The sequence below is a fragment of the Coturnix japonica genome, chromosome 1 (assembly GCF_054131305.1).
Source record: "Coturnix japonica strain WE chromosome 1, WE-NBRP24, whole genome shotgun sequence".
Taxonomy (NCBI): domain Eukaryota; kingdom Metazoa; phylum Chordata; class Aves; order Galliformes; family Phasianidae; genus Coturnix; species Coturnix japonica.
In genome coordinates this window covers 179,130,438-179,152,506 of record NC_140663.1, presented here as the reverse complement: position 1 = coordinate 179,152,506, position 22,069 = coordinate 179,130,438, and the positions used below count along the sequence as shown (strand labels likewise).

The window sequence follows — 22,069 nt, the reverse complement described above, 5'->3', positions numbered from 1 at the left end:
ACCAACAGAAGGTGATGGCTGAGGGCTGCACAGCAGGGAACTGCAGCTGCATCTCCTGGAGGGCTCAGCCTGCCCTGAGCTGCTGCAGGGCTGTGGGCATCGTGCAAACAGAAGCGCCCAGCTTCCTCTGTGCTTTCTTTCCCTGTAGCATGTCTCGTAAGAGGAAGGTTCTGGGGCTGTGACGGCTGCTGCAGCTGCAGCCAGGCTCCTCTGCCTCGCTCTGGGTTTGGCACAGAGCAGCTCCAGCGCCCAGGGCTCCATGTGCCAAGGGCAGCCCTTCTCCCAGCAGCCTATTGAGGTATCAACGCACCCTTCGGCCCGTGGCCAGTTTTCATAACAAATATTTATTTCAGATGCTGGCGGCTTTTCCACGTGGCCTGGATGGAAATGATAAAAAGTGAAGCGCGAAGCTGGGGTGGTGCTGGGCACAAAAAGGCAACTTTCCCCTGCTGTCCTTAGCAGGGAAGAGCACCAGGACTGGACACTGTCAGCATGAGACCAAGTGGGAGAGCTGCCCTGGGCCTGGGAGCATGACGTGGCTTCAGGGCGGCAGAGCCCCACCACGCTCAGTGGCTGCATCCAGGTGTCCTGCTCAGTCTGCCCACAGCTGCCAGGGAGGGTGGAGGTGCTGCCATAGATCGGTGCTACAGAGCCCGAAGCCCACAGAGCGGCTCCAGGGAAGGCAGCATCGCCTGTACCGTGTGTCCATGGCTGGCTCAGGGTGAGGGGGCAGCCCCTGCTCCCCCTTAGCTCTGGGGTTAAAGGCACTTGGAAGTGGTGGGGAAGGGAGCATGGCAGCGGCGGACATCGGGGAGGCACCTCCCTCTACTTGTCCTGCATCTTCTCTAGGATGGGCACGATCATGTCGAACTTGGGGCGCTTGGCTGGGTCCTCGTTCATGCAGATCTTCATCAGCTTGCAGATGTGTGGGGAGATGCCGGGGGGGATGGTTGGACGGAGCCCCTCCAGGGCCACCTGGGAGCGGGCAGAGCAGGGTCAGCCAGCTGGACACAGCCCTGCCTGTGGTGGGCACATGGAGCTCTCCATGCCACTGTGCTCTCCATGGAGCCCTGCCTGTGCTCCCTGCTGACCCAGCTGTGCTCACACTGCTTTGGTCCCCTCCCCCCTCACCTTCATTCCTATCTCCATGTTGGACAAGTCTGCAAATGGCACCTCGCGGGTCACCAGCTCCCATAGCAGCACCGCGAAGCTCCACATGTCCGCCGAGCGCCTGTTAATTTCCTCTGGCTTCTTCTGCAGGGCTGCAGAGAATCCAGTGCAGCACAGGGGCTGAGAAGGGCAGGGAAGGGGGCAAAGCAGCAGGAGGGGCCCGACTGTCTCACACTCACCTTCTGGTGCCACCCATGCGGGCGCATACATCCGCCCGGGGCACTGGAAGGAGAACTTCACGTCGGCCATGCTGATCCTTGCCGTCATGTCCTCGTCGATCTGGGGAGTGAGATGCAGTCAGAGCCACCCACAGCCCAGCCCATGGGCTGCAGGCAGCAGCACTCACCATGATGCTGCGGCTGTTCAGGTGGTGCCGTGGGATGAGGGGCTCCAGCGTGTGCAGGAAGGCCATGCCCCGAGCTATGTCGAAAGCGAATTTCACTGCCTGCATCTGGTCCACCACAAAGTCTGCAGGGAGGGAGGAGGCACTGGGGGTCACTGAGGAATGAGTGTCACGTGTGGGAGGGGACAGGGATGGCAGCACTCGGAGCAGGGACACGCAGGCTGCAAACTGAGCTCCTCGTGGCCACCCTGGAGCTGCAGCTGGAGGAGTCGGTGCTGCTGCCCCCCGTGTACAGAGAAGCAGCCCCCCCCCCCAAGGACAGAGTGACCAGCGCCTGCCTCAGCTGTGTCATCTGTTAGCACTCACTTGTCCCCTCGTGTAACACGTTGTAGAGGGAGCCGTAGGGCATCCAGTGGCTGATGACAATGGGATGGGGGGCCGGGGGGGCCTGGCAGGCACCCAGCACTGGCAGAACATTGGGGTGAGAGAAGATCCTGCAAGAGAAGTGACGGTGCTGAGTTGCTGCTCACAGCCCTGCATCTTCCCTGCCCTCCCCTCTGGTGGCTGCCTTGCCCCCACCAGCCTCTGCTCACCCTGTGGGCTCCCGTCTCAACCCCCCACCCCAGGGATGGTGCCCACCCTCAGGGGCCTTGGCTCCTTTGGGGAGGATGAGGATGCTGCCACTTACCGCAGCTTCGGGTACTCCTCGTTGAAGTCTCGGCTCTTCCGAGTTGTCCAGTCCCGAATCTTCAGCAATTTGACGACGATGTCGTTGCCTTGCCAGCGTCCCTTCCACAGCTGAAGGGAGACAGATGGATACGATCACTGTGATGGGGGGCTCTCAGTCCACCCCTCAGCCCGCTGTGCAGGGCCTGGATCCTGCAGTGAGGCGCAGTGACCGCAATGAGCTGTGAGTTGTCCCAGCCTGCAGCCGGCCCCACAGCGGGGCCTGGACGCCCCCCAAGCAGCCGTACCCCTTCTGTGCTCTGTGTACAGCCAGGGGCTGAGGGAGCACCTGATGTCCCAGCAAGGAAACAGCCTCCATACCTCTCCTGATTGGTTCTCATTGAGTTTCTGGCTCAAGCTCAGCTGTTTGTAGTCTATTCCAGCAAGTTTGTTGAGGGTCCCATTTCCTGTAAGAAGAAAGGATTGCATGGGACTTTCCTCCTGTCTGGGGGCTGCAGGAGGAGCAGCACCAGCATTGTGTGCAAAGGCACTGCACTAAGGGAGCCTCCCTTGCCCCACTGAGCCACGTGCTGTGCCAAGCGCTGCCCCTCAGCCCTGAGTTCCACCCCAGCACACAGATCCGTGCCCCCAGCTCTGCAGGAAGCCTCTGTCCTTACGGGGCCGCGTGCGGGTCGTGCCCTTCCAGAAGGTGTCTTTGTAGGGGATCTTGGTCAGGTTCTGGCCCAGCTTCTCTGCATGCTCTGGAAGCAAATGAAGAGTTGGACAGCGAAGCAGCCCATGGTGCTGAGCTTCAGGGCTGCAGCAGCCAGAGGCAGGGACTGGGTGCAGGTGGGAGCCTCCTACCTTTCAGGATCTCCCGCAGAGGCATCTTGGCTTTGTCAATGGGCGTCTCGCTGTATTTGTTGGCAATGCTGACCAAGGCCCCGTTACCCACGAGGTCCTGAGGAAGAAGAAATTGAGCACCCACAGCTGCTGCTGTTTTCTCAGCCCCTTCCTACACACCCAGCCTCCCCCCTGCCATCCCCTGTGCTCCTGTATCCAGGTGCTGCTCTCACCTCTGCCACCGTGTCGTGTCCCCAGAAGCAGGCGTAGTGCAGAGGGGTGTTCCCGTGCTCATTCACCGCGTTGATGTCCGCTTTGAACTGGATCAGCTGCAGGCAGGACAGTCCTGGTGAGCCCAGAGTGGGTCCCTTCCAGTGCACTGAGGGGGGGGGAATGCACTCACAGCAGGGGCTGCTGATAGGAAGGGGCTGAAGGCTGCGAGGGGATGGTGGGAGCACCCAGAGGTGGGTGCAGTGAGTGCATGGAGGGGGCAGGGAGCAGTGGGGCAGGGAGCAGTGGGGCAGGGAGCAGTGGGGCAGGGCCTGCTGGGCACAGTGAGTCTGACTGTGGCTGTGCAGTGTTTGGGGAGCTGGTACCTTCTGCACGATGTCGCGGTGGCCGTGGCTGGCCGCCAGGTGCAGCGGGGTGTCGTCGCCGCGGTTCATGACGTTGATGCGCGCTCCGCGCATGATCAGCATGTCCACCACGTTGGAGCGGCCCTCGCGACAGGCCCAGTGCAGGGGGCTGAAGCCGTGGTCATCCCTGAGGGGACAGCGGTGAGGATGTGCTGGGAGCACGCAGGGCTGTATCTCAGGGGAGCACTGGGGAATAGCACTGGAGGAGACCCCATACCATCCTGCAGCTCCACGGGCCCCTCAGCTCCTGGCCTGGCTGAGTGAGGCACAGCTCCGAGCCCAAGGGATGCTGCAGCCCCAAGGGCAGGGAGGTGAGTTCTGCTCCCACTGCTCAGCACCCAACAGCAGCAGCCACACAGCCCCAAAGCCACGCTGCACCCTGCCATGCTGTGAGGAGCAGCCCAAGTGCTGCCCCTGCTCTGCCCACCCCCAGGAGGGCCCCGACCACGTTCCATCGTCCTCATGGCTGGAGCAGCAGAGGCTGCTGAGGACCAGGAGCCCCCCCATGCCCCCCCCATCTGCTCGCAGCCGTGCCTGGCCAAGTAAGGGAGGAGGCGGCAGCCGGGCCTTAAAAGGAGATTAGGGCCCAGTAGGCGGGGATGGGGATGGGGATGGGGATGGGGATGGGGATATAGCAGCCCCACTGCCCTCAGCTCCAGCAGAACCGGGGCCATCCAGTGCACTGCCAGCACCGTTCCCGTGGCACACAGCGCTGGGCTGGAGCCGAACACCCCATAACAACCAATAATACCCCATAACAACCAATAATACCCCATAACAAGCAATAATACCCCATAACAACCAATAATACCCCATAACAACCAATAATACCCCATAACAACCAATAACAGCCCATATCAAGCAATAGCAGCCCCGGGGATACAGCCCAGCCCAGCCCAGCTCTGGGGGACGGGAGGGCACAGCGGTGCCCCTGGGGTCAGGGGTTACTTGAGGTCACCTCGCCCTGCAGCCCCCTTTGGGGGGAGGCTCCTCCCAACGCCCCCCCCCCAACCCACGGCCGGACACCGGGACAACGGCGGTGTCCGAGGGGGCGGACGGAGGATGTTTGGCGCTCATGCCTCAGCGATGCGGTAACTTCCTCCGGCGGGGAGGAGCCGCATCCCACCGCCCCCCCCCCCACGGACACGGGGCGGAAACGAGCCCCGGAGCATCCCCCGCCCCCCCGCTCACCCCTGGTTGAGGTCATTCTCGGTGTTGTCCAACCACAGCCGCACGGCCACCGCGTTGCCCTCCCGGCACTGCGTGAAGATGTCATCCATCGCGGCTGGGGCTGCGGGGAGCGCGGGGTGAGGGCGAGGCCCCGCGAGGCCCGACGGTCCCGCACTGCTCGGGGGGGCCGCAATGTCCGCAGTGTCGCGGGTGCCCGCGGCCAACAGCAGGAAACAGCGCGGAGCCCGCAGCGTTACCTGCGTTATCTGCAACCCGCACTCGGGGCCGCGGCCGGGGGGAGCGGCGGGGATCAGTGCGGGAGGAGACCCCGCACCGCCCCGCGGCTCCGCGTCCCGTCCGCCCGCTGCTCCCGGCCGGTTCCGCTCCTCGGCCCCGACGGCAGCGGCCGCGCAGCCCCAGGGCGGCCCCGCAACGGGAGGGATGCGGGGCTGAGCTCAGCGGGATCCACCGCGACGGGCCGCGGCCCCGGGTCCCCCCGCAACATACGGACCCCGCACACGGACCCCGCTCCCGCCGCCCGTCCCGACGCTGCCGCTCCGCCCCCGGCCCCGCGCCGTCCCCGCTCCGCGCCGCGCAGCCCCGCAGCCGCCTCCATCTCCGCCCCGCTCCTCCCCGCGCCCTCGGCCGCCGCTCCCGGCCCGCTCTGATCTCGAGCTCCGCCCGCACGGCCCGGCCCGGCCCGGCCGCCCTTACCGGCTCCGGCGGCGCAGGGCGGTGGCTGTGCGGGGCTGTGCGTGGCTCCGCCCCGGCCGCACGCAGCGCCCCCTGCCGGCCCCGCACGGCGGAGGAACCGGCGGGAACGACAAGGGGCGGTGCGGGAACGGAGCGGAGATGGGCGGGGAACGAGGGCGGGGAGAACCGGGGGGAGGAACCGGGGGGAGGGGCCGAGGGGCTCTGGGCGGTGCCGGTCGCTGCCGTTCACCCTCCGCTCCGCACGGGGCGCTGCCTCGTGTGCCCGGGGCTGCTCCGGCCGCCGGTGCACGTGGGGTCCGGGCGCTGGGTTCGGTCCGTGCCGGTTCCGCTCGGTCCCGTCGCCGCCGTGGCGATGTTCGAGGTGGAGGAGTGGGACGAGGGCGCGGACGGGCTGGCGCTGCCTCGGGCCGTGCCGGAGCTTCGTGCTGATGCCAAAGGTTCTGAGCCGCCGGTAAGGGGAGGGGGAACGAACCGGGCCGAGCCCCGGCTGCGGGACTGACGTTGCTCCGGTCCCGCAGGTCAGCGCCGCGATGCAGCGGAAGCGGCGGCAGCGCCTCGTGGCCACGTTGCGGCGGCTGCAGGCGGCGGGACCGGGACCGGGACCGGGACGGGACGGCGAAGAGGCTCGAAAGCGGCCCGGGAAGCGCGTGAGAACCGAGAGGGACCGAACCGCGGCGGAGGCGGCTCCGGAGGAACCGCAGCCCCGGGACGGAGGCGGCAACGCGGGGAACGAGGCGGAGCTGCCGCCCCGGGTCACCGCGGAACCGCCCCGAAGGAACGTGCAGCCCGCGGGGGGGGCGGGAGGCTCCGGAGCTGCGGCACCGAGACTGAGCAGGAAACAGTGGCGGAATAAACAGAAAAACAAACGGCGGCAGGAGAAGCTGAAGGCGGAGAAGCTGAAAGCGGAGCAGAACGGGGCCGGGGGCGGCTGCACCGGGCGGGATGAGCCCGAACCGACCGAACCCGAACCGCCCGAACCGGACGCGGTTCCCACGGGGCGGTCGGCGGCGCTGCGGGCCCGCATGGAGGAGCGGCTGCTGGCCGCGCGGTTCCGGTACATCAACGAGCGGTTGTACACCGGCACCAGCCGCGACGCCGTCGAGCTGTTCCGGAGCGACCCCGAGGCGTTTCACATCTACCACCGCGGCTTCGCGCTGCAGGTCCAGCGGTGGCCGCAGAACCCGGTGGATTCCATCATCCAACGGCTGCGGCAGCGGTGAGAAATACAGCTATAGAATGGGCTGGGATGGAAGGGAACCCCGGGATCATGGAGCTCCAACCCCACATCACACACAGGGCCACCAACCTCCACATTGATACCAGCCCAGGCTGCCCAGGGCCCCATCCAAGCTGGCCTTGAACACCTCCAGGGATGGACGGGGCATCCACAGCCTCTCTGGGCAGCTGTTCCAGCACCTCAACACTCTCTGTAAACAACATCCCCTGACATCCAACCTCAATCTGCCCTTCAACTCCAAACCATTTCCCCTTGTCCTGCTGTTATCTGCCCTTTCACAGAGCTGACTCCCCTCCTGTCTGTAGGCTCCCTTCAGGTCCTGGCAGGCTGCACTGAGGTCACCCCGCAGCCTTCTCTTCTCCATGCTGAACAAGCCCAGCTCCCTCAGCCTGTCTTTGTATGGGAGGTGCTGCAGCCTCTGAGCATCTTTGTGGCCTCCTCTGCACCCTCTCCAACAGCTCCATGTCTTTCTTATACTGGGGGCCCCAGACCTGGATGCAGCACTGCAGATGGGGAGAGCACGGAGCTGTGGAGCTGTAGGGCACTGGGGGGGTCCGGCCTTACCAGCTGTGTGCCCTGCAGGTCGGCCTCGCTGGTGGTGGCAGATTTTGGGTGCGGGGATTGCAAGATCGCCAACAGCGTCCGGAATAAGGTGCACTGCTTCGACCTGGTGCCTCTCAGCCCCCTGGTCACCGTCTGCGACATGGCCAAGGTACGGGGCTGTGCTGGGACTGGTGCTGTGTGTGAGCAATGAGGAGCTGTAAGGATGGGCTGCGCTGTGCTGGTACCTATAGGGGCAGTGGGCTGCGCTGTGCTGGTACCCATAGGGGCAGTGGGCTACACTGTGCTGGTACGTATAGGGGCAGTGGGCTGCTCTGTGCTGGTACCCATAGGGGTAGTGGGCTGCGCTGTGCTGGTACCCATAGGGGCAGGGGGCTGCACTGTGCTGGTACCTATAGGGGCAGGGGGCTGCACTGTGCTGGTACCCATAGGGGCAGTGGGCTGCACTGTGCTGGTACCCATAGGGGCAGTGGGCTGCACTGTGCTGGTACCTATAGGGGCAGTGGGCTGCACTGTGCTGGTACCCATAGGGGCAGTGGGCTGCGCTGTGCTGGTACCTATAGGGGCAGTGACCTGCACTGTGCTGGTACCTATAGGGGCAGTGCACCATGTGGTGCCTGGTGACAGGACAAGGGGCAATGGGCAAAAACTGCACCCGGGGAGTTCATCTGAACATGAGAAGGAGCTTCAATGACCGTGAGGGTGGCAGAGCTCCGGCACAGGCTGCACAAAGGTGGTAAAGTCTCCTTCTATGGAGATACTCAAACCCAGCAGCGTGTTGTTTCCTGCACAGCCTGCTATAGGGAGCTTGTATTATAGGGGTTGTAGTGGGGAGGTGTCCAGGGTCTCTTCCACCTCCTGCTTTCCTGGTACTCTGTGACTAATTGAGGTCTATGGGGTGGCTGCTTGATGCTGCCCGTCAGGTCGCAGGGAATGGGCTGAGCTTCGTGTTGTGGGGAGCAGGAGAGGAGGGTTGAGAATGAGAATTCCATGCTTGTATGTTGTGAATGTGGGGTGCTATGGGGTGCTGCTGCTTGGGGCCCTTTGCTCAGCTGAATCACAGTCAAGGCAGCGCCATGGGCAGGGCCGGGCCCCGCTCACACTGTTGTTGCTCTGCAGGTGCCGCTGGCGGATGAATCAGTGGATATCGCAGTGTTCTGCCTGGCGCTGATGGGCACCAACCTGCAGGAGATCCTGGAGGAGGCCAACCGCGTTCTGAAGCTGGGGTAGGCAGGGCTGGGCGCTAATAATGGGCGTTAATGGGCGTTAATAAGGTGCGGGCGGTGCCAGCCCTCAGTGCTGCGCTGACCCCGCAGCGGGACCCTGATGGTGGCCGAGGTTTCCAGCCGCTTCGAGGAGCTCCGGGCCTTCATGAACGGGATGGCGCAGCTGGGCTTCAAGAGCGGCAGGAAGGTGCGACCGGGCGGGGCCGGGGGCACGAACCGGGAGTGGGGACGGGGCGGGACGGGACCCACGGGGCTGCGGGTGCGGGGCACGGCGGGGGTGGGACGGGGGGGTGCGGCGCTGGGTGCGGTGCTGGGTGCGGTGCTGGGTGCGGTGCTGGCCCGGTCCGCCCGGCGCTGACCCGGTGCCGCCCCCAGGACGTGTCCAGCTCCTTCTTCTTCCTGCTGGAGTTCACCAAGGTCCGGCCGCCATCACACCGGCCGTGCCCCGCGCTGCGCCTCCTGCCCTGCCGGTACAAGCGGCGGTGACACACCGGGACACCGGGCCGGGACTGACGGCGGAACGACCGGACCGTGCGGGCGGAACCGACGGGGGAACCGGCAGCGCGGCCGACAGCGGGCGGAACCGACGGGCGGGGCGGGGCTCCAGGCGCGGACGGAGCCGGGTCCATGTGGGTTCATACGGGTCCTTACGGTTCCATACGGGTCCACACGGATCCATACGGGTCCATATTGCTCCATACGGTGCCGTCCCGGTGCGCAGGCGCAGTGCTCAATAAACGCCCGTTTCCGTTCCGTTCCGTGGCGTTATGGGGCGGGCGGGGCCGCGGCTGCGCAGTGTGGGCCGGGCCTGTTCCGCGGCCGCCAGCACCGGGATGTCGGGGCCGGGACCGGGACCCGGCGGGGGGAAACTCGACATCAACCGTGCGGGGGTGGCCGAGCTGGAGGGGGCGCTCAGCGGCATCGGGCGGCGCCGGGCGAGGGGCATCGTCAGGAAGAGAGAGGTACGGGCCGCTGAGACCGGAGGGAACGGGCCGGTTCCGTTCGGTTCGGAGGCGCTACTCGGGGTGTCGGGGCGGGGGGTTCGGGGCGGGGGCGGAACCTCGCGGTCCGTCCCGTCCCGGGGCTCCGTGTCTCCGTGCTCCGCCCGTCGGGCCTCGCGTCCCCTCACGTCGGGGCGGCTCCTCCCGGTCCGGCCCTTCCCGTCCCCGTGTCGGGGCTGAGCTCCGGGGCCGAGGGGCGGGTGATGATCCCGCTGCGCTGGGATCCCGGTGCCGCCCGTGACGGAGCGAACCGGAGCGGTGCCCGATGGCGGCGGCCGGTCCCGAAGCGGCTGAACCGGCTCCGTGACACCGGCACGAAGGGACGGGTGAGCGCACGGTGCGTCAGCACGAAGGTGAACGATGTGGGACCTGAACGTGCCCGGGGGTCACGGAACGAGCGGAACATCCCGGAGCGGGAGGGGGGAGGAACCGGGCGGCGGAGGGACGGGCCGGTAGGAGGAGACCGGAGGAACCGGGGTTTGTTTGGCCTGGAACGGAGCTGAGAACGCGGCGTCAGCGGCTGTAAATACAGCGGGGGGGGGGGAGAGAAACGGCCCTTAAAAGAGCTGCGGGTCCGGGAATAGGGGGACGTGAACTCAAAGGAACCGGGGCTGAAGTTTGAACGGCGCTTTGGGGTAACGCTGTTTGTTGGGGGTGAGGAGGGAAGGTGACATGAGAGCACGGCGGGTCACAGCGCGGTGCGAGCTTTGTTTGGTGCCTGTGTGACCTGCTCCATCCCGGCTGCTCGGGGCCCTTCAGCTCCGTGCTGGGGGCTGTGCAGGATGCGGGGCTGCTCAGCACAAAGCTGCCAATGGGGCTGTGCAGGGCGATGGGCACCGGGTGGGCACAGCAGGAGGTCGGGGCTGTTTGCAGCTGATGGAGGTTGGTCCTGTGGATCATTGAATGCACTTTGGGTTTGGGATCATTGAGCTGCAGGACGGCATCTCCCATCAAAGCTGCTTTTGGTCCGTGTGTCCACCCGTTAGAAAAGCCTGAGGGGAACAAGTGAGCTCACATAACAAGTGCATGAATAGTCAGTTTGTATCACAGCTTCATGCTGAGGGAGGTTGTGCTGGGTGTCAGGGGAGCAGGGCTGTCCCAGCAGAATGAAATGTGTTACATCCCCCATCACCTCCCCTGCTGTCATGGCTTTGCATTGCAAGTGTTTGAGACACAATCGCACCCCAGGAGGTGCTTTACTTTTTGTTGGTCCTCTCCAGGCACTGAGGGACGTGGTGCAGTGAGGATGGAGGTGGTGGTTGGGCTCAGTGACCTTAGTGATCATTTCTGGCTTTAATAGTTCTGTGATCTGTAATTCTGTTACCTCTCCTTGTGAGTCTGTGTCCTGTTGCTGCAGCTGCTCAGGGCAGGGAGGGTTTGTGCAAACAGCAGCACTGGGAGAAGCTTCTTTAGGCAGGAGATGTTCTGTCCCTCTAATGGGTGTCATAGTGAGCACGTGAAATACAAAGGTACCGCTCCAGCTCCTTCCCCTGAGCCCCCAAAGTAGCAAAGGGAGCTGTGACTGTGAATGAAATGAAAGCTGATGGGTCTGGGACCTCCTGGCAGGGAGCAGCAGGACAAAGGTGTTGGTAAGCCCGGTCCTGCCTGGGGCTGATCCCCATTTGTCTGAGCCCCGTGTTCAGTTTCACTTCTCCTCTCGCAGGAGCTGAAGGGCTTCAACTCGCTCGATGACCTTCTCCATGTCAAAGGCATCACCACCCGCATCTTGGAGCTGAACAGCCAGCGGATGACCTGCAGGAGGCGGCCAAGCAGCGAGGAAGCCGTCAGGGTGAGCCCTGCTCTGCTGGGGGACAGCAAAGCTCCTGTGCCTCAGGTAGGAAAAGAAAGAGACTTTCCTATGTGATGGGGAGGGGGATCCTGCCTGCAGCACTGCAGGAGCTGGGGAGAGGCTGGTACAGGCGCAGGGAGATCTGCTGGTCAGGAGACACCTGCTTTAGTCAATGGGACAAGGAGGTGTCAGCTCTGAGCTGCTGAGAGGTCTGTCTGTAGTGCTCGTTGAGGCAGCATTGGGCCTTGGGGAGCATCCCAGCACTGGAGGTTTTGTGGCCCTCGCTTTGGTGGAGTGCACAGCGCTCCCTGAGTGTGCGTCCTGCTGGAGCTGCTCTGCTGGCTGCATCTGTCCCGTGGCTCCCATAGAACAATGCTCTGACTTGGGTCCAGAGGAGGGTGATGAAGATGATCAGGGGGCTGCAGCACCTCCCCTATGAGGACAGGCTGAGGGAGCTGGGCGTGTTCAGCCTGGAGAAGAGAAGGTTGCGGGGTGACCTCATTGCAGCCTTTCAATACCTGAAGGGAACCTATATCCAGGAAGGGGAGTCAACTCTTCGAAAGGGCTGACAATAGAAGGACTAGGGGAAATGGATTTAAGTTAAAAGGGGGAAGATTTAGGTTGGATGTTAGGGGGAAGTTGTTTACTAGGAGAGTGGTTAGGCCCTGGAACAGGCTGCCCAGTGAGGTTGTGGATGCCCCGTCCTTGGAGGTGTTCAAGACCAGGTTGGACGGGCCCCTGGGCAACCTGACCTAGTAAATGTGTATGTTTGGTGGCCCTGCCAGGCAGGGGGGTTGGAACTACATGATCCTTGAGGTCCCTTCCAACCCGGGTCATTCTGTGATTCTGTGACTCTAGAAACATCCATAGCTTACAGCTGCCTCCCCTGCCCCAGAGCAGCTCTCCACTGGCAGCCTCCTGCAGACAGTTGTTGAGTTCCACTAATTGTTCATCGTAAGAGGCCAGAGCTGGGTGTGGACAGCAGCTCTTCCTCTAGGCTGGCAGCTGGAGGGGCTGGAGTCCATCCCTATCCAAGGCCTTTGCCCTCTTGTTCTTGTCTGCATGAGCAGCAGCCAGCTGCCTGCCTGCTGCTGGGGGCTTCAGGAAGCGCATCTTCCTGCTGCTGGTCCCTGTGGGCTGAGGAAGCTCCCCAGGAGGCAGGAAGGCTCTGTCCAGTTCAGCCCTCAGGCGTATTGCCTGGAAGGTGTTTGTGTGCCTGGAAGGTGTTTGTGTGCCTGGAAGGTGTTTGTGTGCCTGGAAGGTGTTTGTGTGCCTGGAAGATGTTGGTGCTGGCTCTGGGTGCCCTGGTGCTGCCCCAGCACTTCAGTCTCAGCTCCCCACCCTGAGCCCCAGCTCTGAGCACTGGAGGAAGTGCTTGAGGAGCCCAGGCTCAGCACTGTCCAGCCTTCAGGAAGGTGGATCCAGGCAGGTTGGGGTGGCCTCTGCCTGCTCTGGGCACTGTCTGGTGCTGCCCTTTGCCCTGCTGAGTGCTGGGGAGCCAGGGCCTTGTTCCCTAATGTGAGTAAGCCCAGTCCTCTCTGCACTAAAAGCTGCAGTGCCTGGTAGGAGCCTCTTAAAGCACCAAGGATTTTCCTTCCACAGGTGTGTTTTTGTGCCGGAACCAAACAACCTCCTCGTTTTGTTTCTCTTCCTCCTACAAGATATTTTCTTCACCTTTGAATCATTTCTGGGAAAGGGTTGACCAATACCTTGATGTTTAAAGCATTCTGTTTTAAAACGTGGATTGAACGTTGCATAACTGGGGTGTGTAGAGCAGCTTAAGGGTAATGTTGCTTCCCCACTTGCACCTCTTGTCTTGGACTTTTGAGCCTGAAGTTTGTGCTGGGTGCCCCCTCAATCCTTGTCAGATGTGGCTTCCTGGGATGAGCAGCCCCTTGTTGGTCCGGCTCTCCTTGTCTTCACATGGAGAGCATGAATTGCCTCTGGGTGTGCTGAGATGTGTTGTATTGAGGGAGCCCAGCATAGCAAGTGACTCACATCCCTGGACGAGTGTCCTTGCTTCCTACTGAGATGTCAATCTCAAAATATCATCAGAAAAAAACATCATTTACTTCCCTGTTATGAGCAAAACAGACGCTGTGTTGTGGTTTCTCGCCCCTCTTCTGGGCCTGCGCAAGGTCCATCAGCAGGCAGCGAGGTTTCTCAGTGCCAGGTACCTCGTGAGACCTGCCCAGCTGTGCTGGCTGCCCTGATCAGCCCATCTCCCTGCACGGCCCTTCCGAGGCTGTGATGTGGGTCAGAACGCTGTGCCCTGCTCCTCTGTGGCTGTGTCTCATCTGCGCCATTTATCTCATTGCTTCTGTAACTCCCCAAGGAGTAAAATCAGCTTCATTTGGGAAGGTGAATTTTCAAGGCCTGCTCAGCAAAGCGTGTCCCTGTCATCTTTTACCAATGGAATCAGCCCCTCTGTTTCCAGCTGTCCAGCTCGGTGCAGCCTCAGCCTTCTGCTTCCTTCACTTCTGGCACAATTTTTGCACTCTCCTGACTTTTGCAATTCCTTCTATGTGCCAAACTTCATTTCAAATGGTCCTTGTGGGCCATTGATCTGCTGGTACTGTGTTGCCTGAGACTGGTGCACGCAGCTCTGCTGGCTGAGGTCTGCACTGGAAAACAGTTCCTCCTCCTCCTGTGACATAAGGATGTTGTTCTGCTGCTTCTGAGTGATTACTGAACGCTTCTGCTTTTGTGTGTGTGTGATGGTGGTGGTGGTGCTGCTTTTTGAGGGGAGAAGAGGTGCAGGTGGCAATGGGGGGATGCAGTGCGCGCCCTTCCAGTGGTTCAGCCCCAGGTTGGGTTGAAGGGCCACCACCTTGGTGTGGTGCTGCTCACACTGCAGTGAAGGCTGATGATGGTGCAGCCTGCACTTCCCAGCCAGGCAGGGCAGCCCGTGTGTGCAGCAGCTCTGCCTCGTGCTCTGTCATGCAGAGCGCTGCTCCCAGCTGCAGTAGGAAGGGGCTGGCAGTGCACAGTGGAGCTGGTGCAGGTGAGTTCAGCGGTGCTTGGTGCCTTGCTGCTCCTGCAGTGTTTGCAATTGCTTCTCAGCCACGTCACTGGGTCATGTGGCAGCCGTGCCCTCCTTTGGGGCTGGGAAGCTTCCTGTCTCCACGCCTTGCTGGGCTGTGGCTGCCTATGACCCTGAGGAGCACAGTGGCTCTAACGTCTGCTCCCCTCTTCCCATCTTCAGCTCTGCCCTGCTCACCACTCCCTTCTTGGGCACCTTTCCTGGTCAGCTGCCCCTCAGCCCCTGTATGCCACCACTGAGACCTCAGGGATTATCTATGGCCAGCAGACCTGACCCTGTGTCTCTTTGTCCTGTAGGTAGTGGCTGAGGAGGAAGATGTGTCGGGGCCCTGGGAGCTGGAGTGTGCTGGGAAGAGGAACCTGGAATCGGGGCTGGAGGCCAATGATTCCCAGGGGCAGGAGGAACAGGAACCGGTCAGCTCCACAGCCTGCGGGGAGCCAGAGGAGGAGGAGGAGACGGAAGAAGAGGAAGGGAGCTGCTGCAGTGAGGAAGGGGAAGATGGCAGCAACATCTACTTCTACTACACCATTGGTGAGCGCTGGATAGACTACCTGCAGCGCACGGAGGACAGCGGCTTCCTGCGCCATGTGCGGCCCAAGGTAACACTGCTGTGGGTTGGGGGGCTGAGTTTCTAACTGTGGATCCTGTGGAAGTGATGGGGAGAAGAGGTTTGTGTGTGGGAGGGCTGCCACCCAGGAGCTGGCACAGGCGCACTGCGTGTGATCTAATTGCAGCTGGTGGCTTTGGATCCCGCTGGTGCCACAGCGCTGGTGCCAGTGGCCCACAAGCCACAGCACTATGCTGAGATGCTGCTGCAGGTGGGGGGGGGGGGCTTGGCTGACATTGCCATGGGGCCTCTGGGATGTTTTGTGGGCCTGCAGGGCAGCTCAGGTCTGGTGGCTGGACTTGGATGCCATCTGCCTTTCAGGGACACTGCCCCAGTGTATCCAAGCACTGCTGGTCACCCCCCGGCCATGCCTTGCTCTGGGCTGGGGTCCTTTGGTGATGGTGCCAGAGTTGTCCTCAGGGAATGGGGTTCTGTGGGGGCCAGGCAGAGGTCAGCCTGTACACGGGGTTGTGGATGGTGCCTGCCTGTGGATGGCTCCTTCCTGAGGGGGTGGAGTAGCCCTTGCTTGCTTTCTTGTGTCTGTTGGCAGTGCAAATAGATCCCCATTCCATCTGTGCTTACTGTTAGTTCTGTGCTGCTTGTGTGGACTTAGAAGGATGCTGCTTCCTACTGATGCAGCTGTGTTGGACTATGGACTGCTGCACATCCCAGCACGGCTTTCCTTGCACTTGTCAGGCACAACTGGAGTGCTGAGCTACTGGGCTGGCTGCAGGGCTGCCTGCTCTTTGTTGGACTGTGCCTAAAGGCTGAGCAGGCATTTTCTCAGCTGCTCCTTTTGTTCCTGCGTGCTTTGTCTGCTGACCTTTCCCCATCAAGCCTGATATTCCCTTCAGAAAGACCAAGTTCTATTAAACCCCTTCAGAAGTCAACTCCTCTGCCTGCTCCGCAGTTCAGGTGGCCCTCAGCTTCCCCTGCAGGTCCTCAGCATGAGCACAGTCATGGAAGACAGGCTTGGTTGGGTCTGTTCTTCTCATGCTCTTGGCAGAAAGTCAGTGACCCAGAATGCGCACAGAACATGCTCCACCCTGTTTCACCTCGCCGTTGTCTTGCAGATGAAGAGGAAGTCAGAGAACGGCCTGGATGGCAGAGCACTGTCCCCTGGTAAAAAGCTGTGCAAGGGCTCCGAATACAGCAGGTAAGATGAGCTCTCTGTAGCCTCTTTCAGTAGCCCCAAACAGCCACTGGGTTTCATTCTGGAGCCCTACTGGGGCAGTGGAGTCTCCTACTTGATAGTCTCCAAAAGCCACCTGGGTTTGATCCTGGGCAGGCAGCTCTGGGTGGCAGGGTTGGACCAGGTTCTGGTGTTGTCTCCACCCTCAGCCTGTCTGCAATTCTGTTTTTATGTAAAGCAGGTTGGTGTAAAGGGACTGTGTGTGTGTGGCTGTGGGTCTGCATGTGCAGCTGTGGTCCATGTGGAAGTGAGGAGGAGGAGGGTTTAGCCTGTGGGAGGCCCATGGTTTATGTCACATGGGTGCTGGTGTTTTGGGAGCTGTTTGTGTGTTGTGGTCAGGCAGCAGTGGGATGTCTCACCTTTGCTTTGGTCTCTCCCTTGTTGTGTTCCAGGACGTTGGGTCCCTGCATGCCCAGTCCCACCACCACCTTTGGGGATCTGCGCAATGCTAAAGCTGGCCAGGCCCGGCGCCGCCGCATCCCCTCTGTTGCTCCTCCTCCCGAGCTGCAGGACTGGCTGCGCACCTTCCAGGTAGGCACAGATTGTGGCCAAAGGGTTTGTCTCAGCAGGGAGCTGTGGGTCTGAAGGGCAGGTGTGAGGGGGCCAAAGCCCGTCTAATGAGTCCATCTACAGACTGTCTGCTACAGGGAGGGGTTCTGGGTCCTGCAGCGGAGTTTCAGCAAGTTTTTGCCCTTAGCTCAAGGCGTACAGAATTGGTCCATCTCCTGTTCTCACTGGGCAGTCTGCCTTTTTTCTAAGGTGATGTTGCTTTGCCTGCCATCGTGCAGCTCCAGTGTCTAATCGTATATGACTAGTGGAGCTCCCAGCCTCATCTCTGTTCTCCTTTCTGTGCTGGGGCCCTGGCCAGCTCCAGGGGCCATGCTCTGCAGCAGCCCAGATATTCCCATGGTGGTTGGTATCACTGCTGGGGCTGGGCTGGATGGAGGCACTGCACGGCTGCAGGGGAGCCACAAGGGCCTGCTGTGCATGCAGGCAATGCAGGCAATGTGATTGATGTCCTTGTCCTCAGCGGTGGAGCGGCCCAGAGAAGTTGCTGGCGCTGGATGAGCTCATTGATCGCTGCGAGCCCTCCCAGATCAAGTACATGATGCAGGTCATTGAACCACAGTTTCAGAGAGACTTCATTTCGCTGCTGCCCAAGGAGGTGAGTCAAGGCAAGAGCCAGGCTGGCCCCACTCCTGTGTGCTGGTCACCAACCATGGGAGCCTGCTCTGCCGTTGTGACCTGGCTTCTGGTCTTGCAGCTGGCACTTTATGTCCTCTCATTCCTGGAGCCTCGGGATCTGCTCCGCGCTGCCCAGACCTGCCGCTACTGGAGGGTGTTGGCTGAAGACAACCTGCTCTGGAGGGAGAAATGCCGTGAGGAAGGTAAAGATCTCTCCAGCACGTGGCACACTGTGCCTGGGATCTGCAGTGGGGCAGCCCACAGCTGCCACTGCTGTGCATCATAGAATCATAGAATCACAAGGTTGGAAAGGACCTGTAAGATCATCTAGTCCAACTATTCTCCTTTTATCATACCTACAGAAAAACCCCTAAGCCAGATCTCCTAGCTCTCTATCCAGGTGCTCCAAATCTCCTAGCTCCCTATCCAGACACTAATCATCTTTGCTCCTACTGAGGAGGGGACATGAACAGCCTGTGTATTGCCAGGAAGTCTGCGTCAAACTGCTTGTTCTTCCTGCAGGCATCGAGGAGCCCCTGAACCTGCGTAAGCGGCGCCTGCTGAGCCCTGGATTCATGTACAGCCCCTGGAAATTTGCCTTTATGCGGCAGCACAAAATCGACATGAACTGGCGCAGCGGCGAGCTCAAAGCCCCCAAGGTGGGTTTAAGCACCTGCAGCAGCGTTTGCTCAGGAGCAGATTCTAGACATGCAGGAGGCTGGTACAGGAAGGAAGCAGCAGGAAAATATCCATGACCAATAGGATGAGATCAGCTCTAAGTGTTTGAAATCTGCTTCGGGAAAAGCTTTTAGGTGTCTGGCTGCCTTCAGGAGGTGTAAGTCAGAGTCCTCCACCTGTATTTAAATCTAAATACTTCCTTTGTAGCTTCCTGCAACTCCTGTCCCCGCCTGCAGAGAGCAGATCCACAGCGCAGCTGGTGTCGGGGATTGCTGCAATGGGTGGAGCAGGGCTGCAGCTCTGCCAGTGGGAAAAGGGTTGCCCTTAACTCCAGAGCTTTTCATCTCTTCCTCCCTTCTCTGGGTGTGTGTTGCAGGGCTGTAGCTCACCTTGGCATCCAGCAAGTGATATGAACCTTCTGAGGCTCAGCCAGACCTCGTTCCCAGTGCATCCCACAGTGTGTTGTGGAGCACTTTGCTGTTGGTTTTATCTCTTCTCTGAGATCCCTTCCAGCTCCGAGTCCCCATCCACAAAGCAAGGAAAGCAAAGTCTTGGTCACCCTGTGTGATGTTCCCTTTCCCATGCCCCACAGCACCCAGGGAACAACAGCTGCACATACTGCAGTGACTGCACCTCTGCAGCAAGCTGCCCCAGGCAGCCCTTGCTGAGTCCTTAGCACCCCATTGCTGCGCCTGCTGTGAGCAGAGCTGTGAGGGGCCCTGCCAGCTGGACACCTGTCCTACCCTGTCCCCTCATTGAGGGACAGCTCTGGGCTGGCTGTAATGCTGAGCTGTCGCTCACTGTGCTCAGCCTGGTGCTGCTTGGGGCTCCGATCCTCTGAGGGGTTCAGTCACTGCCCACTTCCAGTCACTGCAACACCACCTGGTGCTGCATTGCTGCTTGGGAAGATGGGATTGGGTGCAGAGATGTTGGTGCACTATCTGCCGCCAGGGAAGGTGGAGCTTGTGGTTTTAAATACGATTGGTCTCATTGGGTCTAGGATGGAACATCAGCTCTGAGCTCAAAGCTCGTGCAGCTTAAATAGTCAGAAGGATCAGTCCTTGTGTTGGAATTCCCTTGTAGCCCATCATCCCCCCACCGCAGCCCCCACGTGTCTCCTTTGGCTCCTGCCGTAGCTGCTGCCCAGCAGGGAGGTGGCCATTGCCTCCAGGCCCCATCTGTTCTTACTGCACACCTCCCTGCTCACTCGTGGTCTTCTGTGCTCAGGTGCTGAAGGGACACGATGACCACGTCATCACCTGCCTGCAGTTCTGTGGCAACCGGATCGTGAGCGGCTCAGACGACAACACGCTCAAAGTGTGGTCGGCTGTCACTGGGGAGGTGAGTGATTGTGCTGGGCTGACAGGGCTGCTCTGCTGCTGCTGGGAGAGCTGCGCTGTTCTCTGCGTTGCTGTGGGGTGGGTGGAGGTGGGAGAGGCATCATGTTGGTTTGATGGGTTTGTCTGGTCTGGCGAGGTGCTGCTGGGGGAGGTGCTGACAGATCCTGTGACTGCAGGAGCAGTGGGATGAGCCGTCTCATGTTAGCACTCAGTGGTGGTGTGGGGACAGAGCAGGAGCTGGCTGGGTGCTTCTTCACTGGTGGTCAGCAAATGTGGACCACCCTTTTGAAGACCTGATAAGGGCAAGAAACCCAACTGGTTTTAGAACAGCAAGCAATCGTTATGGGAGAACTCTAGTGGGAACTTGAGTTTGCAGGGAGGTGGCTCGCTGGCCTGAAGGGCCCAACCAGCCCCTGCCCACAGCAAGTCCCCTGCTCTGCTGTCCCCTCTTGCAATGTTGTTCAGCCTTTCCCAAATGAAGGTTTCACATCTTGTTGTTCTTTGCAGTGTGTGCAGACCCTCGTTGGCCACACAGGGGGAGTCTGGTCCTCCCAGATGAGGGACAGCATCGTCATCAGTGGCTCTACGGACCGTACGCTCAAAGTGTGGAACGCAGACACAGGCGAATGTGTGCACACGCTGTATGGGCACACATCCACAGTGCGCTGCATGCACCTGCATGGGAACAGGTATGGGAGTGCAGGTATTCAGGGCCTGATGCGTGGGATGGGGTAGGGGGAGGTGAGGAGCTATTAAGGGCTGTGCCAGTCCATGGGGTGGGGTCTGGGGTAGGTAGAAGTACAGAGGTGTTCTGGGCCCGGGCTGGTTACTGCATGGAAAGAGGCGTCCTGGGGGGAGGTGAGCTGGGCTGTCCCTGGGGCAGCTGGTGTGCCTGGGTGGACCTGAGCTGGGGGTGGGCTGCAGCTGACACACACTGCTTCTGCTGCCAGGGTTGTGAGTGGCTCACGGGACGCCACTCTGCGCCTCTGGGACATTGAGACCGGGCAGTGTCTGCACGTGTTGATGGGGCACGTGGCCGCCGTGCGCTGTGTGCAGTACGATGGGCACAAGGTGGTGAGCGGTGCGTACGACTACACAGTGAAAGTGTGGGACCCTGAGAGTGAGAGCTGCACTCACACACTGCAGGGGCACACGAACCGCGTCTACTCATTGCAGGTAAGGGCCTGGCCCTTCTCCATACCTGTCTGTTCTGACACTTAAAAGAGGCCGCCTTTGTGCTGCGTGGGCACACTCAGTCTGTGTAAGCTGCTTTCTGCCCTTCCATCCAATCCCCTCTCATGTGTGCTGAAGGAACATACAAGCCATGCCCGTTCCTTGGGGGAATGGTGCTGCTGAGGCGCCCTGCTGGGCCATGGGGGCCACCTGAGCCCATTGCTGGCCGTGGTGCCCAGCATCTGATGCTGCACTGCTGTGGATCGGAGTCAATGATCATAAAATCACCAAGGTTGGAAAAGACCCACAGGATCATCCAGTCCAACCATCCACCCATCACCAACAGTTCTCACTAATCCATGTCCCTCAACACAACATCCAGTTGTTCCTTGAACACCCCCAGGGTCGGTGCCTCCACCTCCTGGCAGCCTGTTCCACTGCCTGACCACTCTTTCAGAGCAGTAGTGTTTCCTAACATCCAGCCTGAGCCTCCCCTGGTGCAGCTTAAAGCCATTCCCTCTGGTCCTATCACCAGTTACATGAGAGATGAGGCTGACCCAGAGTTCACTACATCCCATGTGGGTCCCTTCCAATTTGGGATATTCTGTGGCTCTATGGGGAAGCGCCTCCTGTTTCAGCCCCGCTGACCTGTGTCTCTCTGGCAGTTTGATGGGACGCACATTGTGAGCGGCTCTTTGGACACATCCATCCGAGTGTGGGATGTAGAAAGTGGGAACTGCTTACACACCCTTATGGGGCACCAGTCACTTACAAGCGGCATGGAGCTACGTGACAACATCCTCGTGTCCGGCAACGCTGACTCCACAGTAAAGATCTGGGACATCAAGACGGGCCAGTGCCTGCAAACACTGCAGGGTGAGTGGGTGGGAGGGATGGATGCTGCCCAGACAGCAGGGCCAAGCAGTGGGTGATCCTGGGGCTCAGGTGGGGGCACAGGACTCACAGGTACCTTCTGCCCATAGGGCCCAGCAAGCACCAGAGCGCCGTGACCTGCCTGCAGTTCAGCTCCAAGTTCGTGGTGACCAGCTCGGACGATGGTACCGTCAAACTCTGGGACCTCAAGACGGGCGAATTTGTGCGCAATCTGGTCGCTCTGGAGAGCGGGGGCAGCGGGGGAGTGGTGTGGCGCATCCGAGCTTCCAACACCAAGCTGGTGTGTGCGGTGGGCAGCCGCAACGGGACAGAGGAGACCAAGCTGCTGGTGCTGGACTTCGATGTGGACCTGAAATGAACGCGGCCGATGCAGGCTGCCAGGGAGGATCCCGCGGGCCGGGCGTAGCAGCTGGTCTTGGTGGGGCTGGCCCCAGAGCAGGCGCTTTGCTCCCCGCGGTCTGTAAATACTGTTTGCAGCTGTCTGGGCCTTATTTATATATGTGTGAACTCCCTGTGGGGAGCCTGCGCCCAGCTGGGGCACTGTACAGAGGAAGCAGCATGTTTTGTACACACTAATATATCGATTTATTTCTGTACCTGGA

The 22,069-nt window shown here is 60.8% G+C and overlaps 3 protein-coding genes across 7 annotated transcripts; 2 read left to right on the top strand and 1 right to left on the bottom strand.

Annotated features, from left to right (window-relative positions):
- Nucleotides 1–325: 325 nt before the first annotated feature.
- Nucleotides 326–5,601, bottom strand: ILK (integrin linked kinase). 2 transcript variants are annotated; one of them, XM_015852538.3, is made up of 13 exons: nucleotides 5,542–5,601; nucleotides 4,849–4,948; nucleotides 3,619–3,784; nucleotides 3,256–3,351; nucleotides 3,044–3,140; nucleotides 2,857–2,940; nucleotides 2,561–2,646; nucleotides 2,202–2,311; nucleotides 1,880–2,007; nucleotides 1,517–1,638; nucleotides 1,350–1,449; nucleotides 1,132–1,262; nucleotides 326–975 (listed from the first exon to the last, which is right to left on the bottom strand). In XM_015852538.3, exons 2-13 carry the CDS (start codon nucleotides 4,935–4,937, stop codon nucleotides 826–828), a joined length of 1,359 nt encoding a protein of 452 aa, XP_015708024.1. In that variant the 5' UTR covers nucleotides 4,938–4,948; nucleotides 5,542–5,601; the 3' UTR covers nucleotides 326–825. The 2 variants fall into 2 exon arrangements, with proteins under 2 accessions (XP_015708024.1, XP_085392824.1); XM_085536698.1 differs by lacking the exon at nucleotides 5,542–5,601 and adding an exon at nucleotides 5,085–5,238.
- A 142-nt stretch (nucleotides 5,602–5,743) lies between these two features.
- On the top strand, nucleotides 5,744–9,318 carry RRP8 (ribosomal RNA processing 8). The gene is made up of 6 exons (XM_015852541.3): nucleotides 5,744–5,992; nucleotides 6,060–6,757; nucleotides 7,361–7,490; nucleotides 8,459–8,565; nucleotides 8,656–8,752; nucleotides 8,941–9,318. The coding sequence occupies exons 1-6, from the start codon at nucleotides 5,894–5,896 to the stop codon at nucleotides 9,049–9,051; spliced, it is 1,242 nt and encodes a 413-aa protein (XP_015708027.1). The 5' UTR covers nucleotides 5,744–5,893; the 3' UTR covers nucleotides 9,052–9,318.
- A 41-nt stretch (nucleotides 9,319–9,359) lies between these two features.
- LOC107308572 (F-box/WD repeat-containing protein 7-like) lies at nucleotides 9,360–22,069 on the top strand. 4 transcript variants are annotated; one of them, XM_015852539.3, is made up of 13 exons: nucleotides 9,360–9,527; nucleotides 11,230–11,400; nucleotides 14,695–14,997; nucleotides 16,079–16,161; nucleotides 16,590–16,728; nucleotides 17,228–17,362; nucleotides 17,462–17,585; nucleotides 17,905–18,041; nucleotides 19,288–19,401; nucleotides 19,908–20,089; nucleotides 20,351–20,576; nucleotides 21,239–21,449; nucleotides 21,557–22,069. In XM_015852539.3, the coding sequence occupies exons 1-13, from the start codon at nucleotides 9,399–9,401 to the stop codon at nucleotides 21,823–21,825; spliced, it is 2,223 nt and encodes a 740-aa protein (XP_015708025.2). In that variant the 5' UTR covers nucleotides 9,360–9,398; the 3' UTR covers nucleotides 21,826–22,069. The 4 variants fall into 4 exon arrangements, with proteins under 4 accessions (XP_015708025.2, XP_032298182.1, XP_085392825.1 ...); XM_032442291.2 differs by lacking the exon at nucleotides 9,360–9,527 and adding an exon at nucleotides 9,673–9,903; XM_032442290.2 differs by lacking the exons at nucleotides 9,360–9,527; nucleotides 11,230–11,400 and adding an exon at nucleotides 14,091–14,601.

What these genes read in the sequence shown, in the direction of transcription:
- LOC107308572 (XM_032442290.2), top strand. Translation starts at nt 14,122, where the DNA reads ATGGGGGGATGCAGTGCGCGCCCTTCCAGTGGTTCAGCCCCAGGTTGG. An exon ending in TGCGCCATGTGCGGCCCAAG is followed by an intron (nt 14,998 to 16,078) that starts GTAACACTGCTG and finishes GTTGTCTTGCAG; the next exon opens with ATGAAGAGGAAGTCAGAGAA. An exon ending in ACTGGCTGCGCACCTTCCAG is followed by an intron (nt 16,729 to 17,227) that starts GTAGGCACAGAT and finishes CCTTGTCCTCAG; the next exon opens with CGGTGGAGCGGCCCAGAGAA.
- ILK (XM_015852538.3), bottom strand. Translation starts at nt 4,937, where the DNA reads ATGGATGACATCTTCACGCAGTGCCGGGAGGGCAACGCGGTGGCCGTG. An exon ending in CACGACCCGCACGCGGCCCC is followed by an intron (nt 2,647 to 2,856) that starts GTAAGGACAGAG and finishes TTCTTCTTACAG; the next exon opens with GAAATGGGACCCTCAACAAA. An exon ending in ACATGGAGATAGGAATGAAG is followed by an intron (nt 976 to 1,131) that starts GTGAGGGGGGAG and finishes GCCCGCTCCCAG; the next exon opens with GTGGCCCTGGAGGGGCTCCG.
- RRP8 (XM_015852541.3), top strand. Translation starts at nt 5,894, where the DNA reads ATGTTCGAGGTGGAGGAGTGGGACGAGGGCGCGGACGGGCTGGCGCTG. An exon ending in CCGTCTGCGACATGGCCAAG is followed by an intron (nt 7,491 to 8,458) that starts GTACGGGGCTGT and finishes GTTGCTCTGCAG; the next exon opens with GTGCCGCTGGCGGATGAATC. An exon ending in AACCGCGTTCTGAAGCTGGG is followed by an intron (nt 8,566 to 8,655) that starts GTAGGCAGGGCT and finishes CTGACCCCGCAG; the next exon opens with CGGGACCCTGATGGTGGCCG.